Genomic DNA, 9351 nt, shown 5'->3' with positions numbered 1-9351 from the left:
AGCTCGGCGCCCGGGGAGCAGTTGGGGTTAGGGGTGCCTTGCTCAAGGGCACCTCAGTCATGGCCTCAGGTCTGGGAATCGAACCCACGACCCTCCGGTCACAAGACCAGTTCCCTACCACCAGGCCATGACTGCCCCATAAAGGAAGACGGACCTGATTGTAGTCGATGGAAAATTGCAGCACACTTGGTCTATAAGCATGAGCTCCTATTTTTTTTTTTTGGAGAACAGTATGGAGAACAGTGTTCATACACTCAAACACAGTCAGGCAAGAAGCACATAAACATGCCAAATCCAAGGTATGCTTCTATATGGCACAATTCAAAGATAAAGATAGGTAAACAGGTTATATATTGGGCTCAATGTATTAACATATTCAATTATTTATTTTGAAGAGGGCAGTTTTCTTTCTTAAAATATATTGGAGGGACTGGAGAATACCTGTCTCACACACTGGAAAAATAAGACCTGTCTGTGTGGCCACTGTAGACAGTGTGTGATCACTGTAAATATGTGACCACCTTAGGCAGTGTGTGTGGCCACTGTAGAAGGCAAAGGAAAACCGGATGGAAGTTATTTATAGGTTTGGTTGCACAGTTGATAAAGGACCTCTGTCTCAAATGTCCCAGTTCTCCAGAAATTTTGTACACTAGAATCTTCAATGTCTCTCTAATATGAGACAGAAAGAGTTGTCCCATTCTTTTTCATTTTTGCTCTGTTCCCATTTTTAAGCCACATCTTAGCATCAGTACATGTCATCCCACATTAGGTCGCATATTTAATTTCAGTTAATCTAACCTCCAAACTTCTGCGTTGCTGGGTATTTCAGTATATTTACCATTCAACTCCATCCCTGCAGGAAGTGACGGTGCAGCACTAGTCTCATTATAATGGGGAATTTACGCGAACATACTAGAGCGCGGAGTTACAACAGGCGTGTATTTATAAGCGTAGTACAGTCCATCAATTCAGGTAGACAGCTGTTTGTCGTGAAACGAAACACGGATACAACTTCAAGCACTTTAGCCAAAATTACAGCACTTTTCAAACCTGGAAGACAATGCAACGTTAACATTTCTTTACGCTACCGCATCGTTTCGGAGCAGTTCTTCCGCCGAGGTGTGCGGACTCGAGCGGTCAGACGCGAAAGTACAACCGAGTCTGGACCCGCACTGCCGCAGGGCTGCTGTGTGGATATTGCCTGACGCGTGTTTTGGGTCAGAAGCGCATTTGTCCTTCCACGACACGGATATCGGACCAGAGAAACCACGTCTGACATTGTTGAGTTTATAAAGGACATCAGACACAGACGAGAGCGGTCGAGACAGACTGAGGTTTGTTTACCATCATAAACTCTTTCGCTTTTACTTGTGGTGCTGCCGAATGACAAGACGACACTACCATAATACTGATCACTTCGGCCGGATTTAATCCGAGTTTATCTCAGCTAACGTGTTTTGTCCTTGTTTCGACAAAGAGACGGAGAAACCATCTCAGCTACCCGAAGAGCGGATGTCTGGATCGATAACGTCAGAGTTGTGAGATTATCGGAGTATTCAGTTTATTGAATTTTATCGGTCTGGACATAATATTGTATTGATAATTACATATCTAGCTAGCTAACTAGCCACTATTTCCGTTTACATTTTTGCTCACTTTGACGTTAGCGCAGAAGTTGGCTAACTAGTCAGTTACGTGTAGCCCATCCTGGCTGCCAGTACACGGTACAGTTAATCCACCGTGAGACAGTTAGACTGCGCTAATCCCACCGTGAGACAGGTAGACATCGCTAATCCCACCGTGAGACAGGTAGACAGCGCTAATCCCACCGTTCTCAGGTGTGAACACCTGCCTCTCGGTCTAATGAAAGTGATGCCGCTGTTTGGTTTCTAGAAACTTCCACACGCGAGGCTAAAACAGAGCTGTAAGTTACCACACGGCGCGTTTAAACGATCGTAGACACAGTTTGGCAGGATTTCTCGTGTGTTTGGCAGCAGCTAGCTAGCTAACTAACTGCATCAGTTTCTAAAAGTCTCACAGAATGTTCCAGCGTCCCTCACCGCTGCACGTGCAGCTCGCAGAAGACGGACTGGATTGTTACGCATGCGGAAGTAGCGTCACGCCGCGCGCGCACGGAATGCCGCCTCACGTCCGGCTCAGGTTTCTAGAAATGTCGTTTTCTGGAACATTCCGGCATATGATGTCCATGTCAAAACCGTAGTGGTATCAAAACAACACCTAGGTTAGCTCACTGGGTCGTGTAGCTCTTTCACTCGTAAACTGCGTCTGCCCGTTTCCAGATCTTTCTCGTATCCAGACAGACTGATGCTGTGGTGATTTTTTTTTTTACTTTTCACACCCCCACCACACACACCTGATACGGGCTGTGGCCTTCGTGTGATTCATGATCCATGGCTGTCTCACTCTCCTGATCCATGACTAACATAATTAAGATTATTAATAACATTTTGTAACACCTTTATAATCCTTTATAAATTAACTGAAGTACATTGATTAAGCCAATCAAATAGCAAACTGTGGAACCTGTTTACTGAATTATTTCTTACAGGTATAAATGTAGGACATTCCACACTACTCTCATCTGGTTCACGTTCAGCCCCTGCTGACAGGTCTCTGGCTGTATTGCGTTTCCATGAGTGTGTGTGAGTGTTTACTGTGCATGTCCACATGCTCTTATACCGTAGACAAGAATACACACAGCAACCAAGTTTGTGGTTGCTTAGCAACTGACAGTGTGCCATTGAGAAGACCAGCCACTGACCTTGAAGCCAGTGGTGTGTGCGTGTGTGCACGCATGCACCTCTGACACACAGCAGGAGAGAGATCAGAAAAGGAACTGGGTGTTTGCAGCAGTAGTGTGTTGGGTGTTTGCAGCAGTAGTGTGTTGGGTGTTTGCAGCAGTAGCGTGTTGGGTGTTTGCAGCAGTAGCGTGTTGGGTGTTTGCAGCAGTAGTGTGTTGGGTGTTTGCAGCAGTAGTGTGTTGGGTGTTTGCTATGTATTGTCCTAGAGTGAGATGGTGCCTCTAGAAATCTCTCTCTCTCTCACACACACACACACCAGCATGTGTAATTGACACGTGAGCTGTCAGTCTTATCTTTTTCTCCTGACATGAGAGAGGCCCTGGCCTCTGTCTGTAGCCCATTAGCTGTAGCCCATTAGCTGTAGCTCATTAGCTGTAGCCCAGCACTGCCCCACCAGAGTGACACAACCTACTCCACCTTACTTACACCTTATGTAAGATGAGACTGGTTTCCATAGAGATCACTAGAATGTAAACGGTGAGTGTGAAAGCACGTGTAGATGTGCAGGAGTGAGCAGCACCAGGGCTGGGTTCTGGAGAGTCAACCCCGCTGCTGTCTGCTGGGCTTGTGAGGACACGTCCACAGGGAACCTTACTGCCTTGAAACATATCATCATTCAGCAAACTCCAGTGAAGTAATAGGTCAGCTGTTCTGCCCGTGGCCCCTGGCTGGACGCAGTGGGGAGTTCTGCTGTCTGCAGTGTCTGCGCAGGCTTGTGGCTGCACACTGGACTGGCTCTTCTCTCATTTGCTCTTCTGTTTCTATACGACTGTTTCTATACGACTGATCCTTTGGTCTGTACCACCTGATCTAAAAGGCAGTTCACATCATGACATTCCTACAGCAACATCAGTTAGAAGCTTGTATATACATGTGGTGTGTGTGTGTGTGTGTGTGGTTTTTGGTGTGTCAGCGTACACACCCATGCCTTTCCTGTGGTCTGATGGTGTGACCAGTTCCCCTTTACTTTCTGCTGTGTGATGGGGCTCATTTAATCACCAACCATGGCACCACTGGAAGAGGCAGCTGGTGTCTCAGGTGAAACACCACACCAGGATGACTGCTTTAAAATCACGTGTGTTGACAGCTGGCAGTAGACGAATGCAGTTGAGCAACTTACTTCACACTGAGATTGTTATCTTCGACCTGTTGACTACTGCAGCTGTGTGCTGCCTGTACAGAGTGAGGGGAGGTTCAGAACATCCGTGAGTTTGAGATGACGTGGGTCAGGAGTGTCGCAGAACTCGTACATTAGCTGAACGACAATGTCGTTCTGTGATATGCTCAGATTAAAGGGACAATAGCTGCTGTGTTCTTCTAATGGTTCTTCTCTTGCTGGCCTGTGTGTGACCTTGGTCCACTCTCTTCTTCAGGGCTCTTAGAGGTCCCAGAATCTCCGCCTGAGCCTTGATGGAGTACTACCACACTCTGGGCATTCCCCAACACGCCTCCCCAGAGGACATAAAGAGAGCGTGAGTACACGGGAACTCTGGTGTGGGCTGTTTACTCCCTGTGAACATTGGGCGGGATCTAATGTACTAATTATAACTCAGGATAAACAAGTGTGATGTTTCCACTGATCCGGAAAGCTGGAGCTCCTCCTGCCCCCAGTGACATGGTGCTTCTCCATGGGAGCTTTTTGTAATGTTGGATGTACCTTGCAGTTCGTATCAGTGTCCCACTCATTCAGCTTCCTGTTTCCTCATCTTCCTTTTTCTCTGCGTCTGACTGCCTGTCTGTGTCTGACTGCCTGTCTGTGTCTGACTGCCTGTCTGTGTCTGACTGCCTGTCTGTGTCTGACTGCCTGTCTGTGTCTGACTGCCTGTCTGTGTCTGACTGCCTGTCTGTGTCTGACTGCCTGTCTGTGTCTGACTGCCTGTCTGTGTCTGACTGCCTGTCTGTGTCTGACTGCCTGTCTGCGTCTGACTGCCTGTCTGTGTCTGACTGCCTGTCTGTGTCTGACTGCCTGTCTGTGTCTGACTGCCTGTCTGTGTCTGACTGCCTGTCTGTGTCTGACTGCCTGTCTGCGTCTGACTGCCTGTCTGTGTCTGACTGCCTGTCTGTGTCTGACTGCCTGTCTCTCTGTCTCTCTGTCTGTGTGTCTTACACTCTGTCTGTGTCTCTTTTCTTTCTCACTCTTGTTTTTTCACTTCTTTTTGTCTTTCACTCTTTGTGTGTGTGTGTTATGCCTCTCCTAAAGACACACACACACACACACACACACACACACACACACACACACACACACACACACACACACACACACACACACACACACACATATATATTCACCCACCATGGTGAGTTTTCCCACTGTTACAGATTTCTGTTTGTGCACCTGCTCAAAGTCTGGCTAAGCCTCCTGATCGTGTGCATATAGCTGGTCAAAATGCTCTGTACTGTCTCACTGAAAGGGTCAGTGAGTCACCATTGTCCTTCCTGTTGTCCTGTCTGTGGGCTCCTGTCTGGACACCTGGAGAGTGCTGCCATCAGCAGAACATCTGTACCAGGCTTGTAGCAGCACACCTGATTGGCTCCTCACTCTCATTCTTTCTTCTGTTTTGAAGAACAATAAAGTGTCTCTTACATAGAGCCACGGCATGTATGGTAGAGAAAAGACTGATGTGTTAATGCTTATGACCATAGACACAGAACAGAAACAGACTGAATACACTGACCTAACACCCCTCCCCCCATGTCTGTAATCTCTCCACCATCACTCCAACATCTCTCCACTATCTCTCCACTATCTCTCCACCATCACTCCAACATCACTCCAACATCACTCCAACATCTCTCCAACATCTCTCCACTATCTCTCCACCATCACTCCAACATCTCTCCACTATCTCTCCACCATCACTCCACCATCACTCCAACATCTCTCCAACATCTCTCCACTATCTCTCCACTATCTCTCCACCATCACTCCAACATCTCTCCAACATCTCTCCACTATCTCTCCACCATCACTCCAGGTTGTGTTTTGTTACCTTTATATCCAACAGGTCTTTCTGGCTTTTGTGTTGGTATCACAGCAGGTCATGTGAGATCGTCTTAGCATCCCAGCAGATCACACTGGATCATGTAGTCATGGCAACAGATCACACTGGATCATATTGTCATGCCAGCAGATCACGTGGGATCACATGTGTTTGCTTGCCTGCTTAGCTACAGCTGTGTTGCAGGCTCATAGGAGTTTGCTGGCTGATGTTTGCCGGTGTGTAAACTAATGAAAAATCTCCACTAGACTGGATTTCAGCACGGTTGCACCTACACACTTAGAGTTTGTTATATGATTGTTAAATTTGTGTAGCTTTCCACACAACTGTGTGTACGTGCGTGTGTGTGCGCGTGCGTGTGTGTGTGTGTTACTACAGATACAGAAAACAGGCGTTGAAGTGGCATCCTGATAAAAACCCAGACAACAAAGAAGAGGCTGAGAGGAGATTTAAGGAGATCTCCGAGGCCTACGAAGTCCTCTCAGATGGTAAGATACTTCTGCACTTACTCAGAATTAAATACACAGTACTATAGTACATATAATAAGTAATATAGTAATGTACTGTACTATAGTAATATACTCTACTATGGTACTGCTCTGCTATAGTAATGTGTACAGTGTAGCAATGTACTGTAATGTACTATAGTAATGCACTATGGTAATTAACTCTACTATAGAAATATGGTCATGTACTGTGGTAATGTACTGTGCTCTACTAGAGTAATGTGCTATAGTAATGTACTATAGTAATGTAGTCCTTACTTTAACATCTACTACAGTGTATCTCATACTTCATTATGTTCCAAACTAATTGGAGATCTTACAGCGCTGGTGTTACTGGTCATCTTTCCCATACATTCTCTTACATCTCTACCTCCATTCACCTCCTCATCTAAACTTAGTGTTCCATTTTCAATTTGTATCTAGACTGAGACAGCAAACATTCAGCATCAGAATAACAGAATTAACAGTGCACATTGTTCAAGAGCTTAATGTTCACTTTACTATGTGAGATTTTTACCTGGATGAGGTGGCGGGGGGGGGGGGGGGGGGGGGGGGTGTGGGTGTGTAGCCCCATACTGGTGAGAGACTAGCGTAGCCCTACACTGGTGAGAGACTAGTGTAGCCCTACACTGGTGAGAGATGAGCGTAGCCCTACACTGGTGAGAGATGAGCGTAGCCCCACACTGGTGAGAGATGAGCGTAGCCCTATGCTGGTGAGAGACTAGCGTAGCCCTACACTGGTGAGAGACTAATGTAGCCCCACAATTGTGAGAGACCAGCGTAGCCCCACACTGGTGAAAGACTAGCGTAGCCCCACACTGGTGAGAGACTAGCGTAGCCCCACACTGGTGAGAGATGAGCGTAGCCCCATACTGGTGAGAGACTCGCGTAGCCCCACACTGGTGAGAGACTAGCGTAGCCCCACACTGGTGAGAGATGAGCTTAGCCCCATACTGGTGAGAGACTAGCGTAGCCCCATACTGGTGAGAGACTAGCGTAGCCCCACACTGGTGAGAGACTAGCGTAGCCCCATACTGGTGAGAGACTAGCCCCACACTGGTGAGAGACCAGCGTAGCCCCACACTGGTGAGAGACCAGCGTAGCCCCACACTGGTGAGAGACCAGCGTAGCCCCATACTGGTGAGAGACTAGCGTAGCCCCATACTGGTGAGAGACTAGCGTAGCCCCACACTGGTGAGAGATGAGCGTAGCCCCATACTGTTGAGAGACTAGCGTAGCCCCACACTGGTGAGAGATGAGCGTAGCCCCATACTGGTGAGAGACTAGCGTAGCCCCACACTGGTGAGAGACGAGCGTAGCCCCATACTGGTGAGAGATGAGCGTAGCCCTATGCTGGTGAGAGACTAGCCCCACACTGGTGAGAGACTAGCGTAGCCCCACACTGGTGAGAGACCAGCGTAGCCCCATACTGGTGAGAGACTCGCGTAGCCCCACACTGGTGAGAGACCAGTGTAGCCCCGTACTGGTGAGAGACTCGCGTAGCCCCATACTGGTGAGAGACTAGCGTAGCCCCACACTGGTGAGAGACTAGCGTAGCCCCACACTGGTGAGAGACCAGCGTAGCCCCATACTGGTGAGAGACGAGCGTAGCCCCACACTGGTGAGAGACCAGCGTAGCCCCACACTGGTGAGAGACCAGCGTAGCCCCACACTGGTGAGAGACGAGCGTAGCCCCACACTGGTGAGAGACCAGCGTAGCCCCACACTGGTGAGAGACCAGTGTAGCCCCGTACTGGTGAGAGACTAATGTAGCCCCACAATTGTGAGAGACCAGCGTAGCCCCATACTGGTGAGAGACTAGCGTAGCCCCACACTGGTGAGAGACTAGTGTAGCTTTACACTGGTGAAAGACTAGCTTAGCCCCATACTGGTGAGAGACTAGCGTAGCTCTACACTGGTGAGAGACTAGCGTAGCTCTACACTGGTGAGAGACTAGGGTAGCGTAGTTTCTTATAGCCAGCATTTTCTTTTGCTGCATATGAAAGTGCTAATGATGATGTACTTTGTGTATGTTTATAGGTGATAAAAAGATTCACTTAAAAATGTTCCATCCATTTGACTCAAAGAGACTCTGTGTCCTGTCAGTTTCTCTGAGTTTACTTGTGCAAGAGGGACCTGATCTGAGATAATGAGAGTGACTGGTTTATCATACTGGGTCATTCTGAGAGTGACTGGTTAATCATACTGGGCCATTCTGAGAGTGACTGGTTATTAATCGTTCTGACAGACTGACTCTGATGGACAGAGACTCTGGCGGAGCTTGTGAAGGTAACAGTTATGAACTTCAGTCTCTTTGTCCTTACAGAACACAAGCGCAGTATATATGACAGATATGGCAAAGAAGGTCTGAATGAAAATGGAGGACGAGGTAAGATAAACTACCCACTAGCCCTAGCATCCTACACCCTAACGTCCTACCTTAACTACCTACCTACCCTAACGACCTACCTTAACTACCTACCTACCCTAACAACCTACATTAACTACCTACCTACCCACCCTAACGCCCTACCATAACTACCTACCTATCCACCCTAACGCCCTACCTTAACTACCTACCTACCGTAACGACCTTAATTGCTCACTTCAATGTCATTCATTTGTATTCCTTCTTTCCAGGAAATTATGAAGACCATTTTGGTGGTGGATTCACATTCCGTAACCCTGAAGACGTCTTTAGGGAATTCTTTGGGGGAAGAGACCCATTTGCAGATTTCTTTGGTAAGAGTTTATTTTGTGTGTTAATGTGACTGTGTGTGTGGGATGATGTGACTATGTGTGTTGTGTGTGTTGATGTAACTGACTGTGAGTGTGTTGATGTGACTGTCAGTGTGTGTGTGTTGGTGTTAGGGCTGCTGTGTTGGTATGTGTTGGTGTGATGGGTGCTGTGTTGGTGTGTGTTGTGTGTGTGTGTGTGTGTTGTGTGTGTGTGTGTGTGTGTGTGTGTTGGTGTGTGTGTGTGTGTTGGTGTGAGTTCAGATGCTGGAGTACAGCAGCCTT

General features: G+C 47.6%; 1 protein-coding gene across 5 annotated transcripts in view; it reads left to right on the top strand.

Moving 5' to 3' along the window:
- Positions 1-918: 918 nt before the first annotated feature.
- Positions 919-9351, top strand: part of dnajb6b (DnaJ heat shock protein family (Hsp40) member B6b) — a 32778-nt gene continuing 24345 nt past the window's right edge. Inside the window, exons 1-5 of one of the 5 annotated variants that reach the window (XM_076973520.1) lie at positions 919-1334; positions 4196-4294; positions 6203-6312; positions 8657-8719; positions 8971-9072. In XM_076973520.1, the coding sequence (XP_076829635.1) occupies positions 4233-4294; positions 6203-6312; positions 8657-8719; positions 8971-9072 (337 nt within the window). In that variant the 5' untranslated portion in view covers positions 919-1334; positions 4196-4232. Of the gene's footprint in view, positions 1335-1410; positions 1539-2361; positions 2664-2710; positions 3861-4195; positions 4295-6202; positions 6313-8656; positions 8720-8970; positions 9073-9351 lie in introns of those variants that run through there. The other 4 variants (XM_076973524.1, XM_076973523.1, XM_076973521.1 and 1 more) reach the window with 4 other exon arrangements.

Source organism: Brachyhypopomus gauderio, chromosome 14 (assembly GCF_052324685.1).
Source record: "Brachyhypopomus gauderio isolate BG-103 chromosome 14, BGAUD_0.2, whole genome shotgun sequence".
NCBI classification, from domain to species: domain Eukaryota; kingdom Metazoa; phylum Chordata; class Actinopteri; order Gymnotiformes; family Hypopomidae; genus Brachyhypopomus; species Brachyhypopomus gauderio.
The sequence above is the reverse complement of the archived record's forward strand: the minus strand, read 5'-3'. Positions and strand labels throughout refer to the sequence as shown.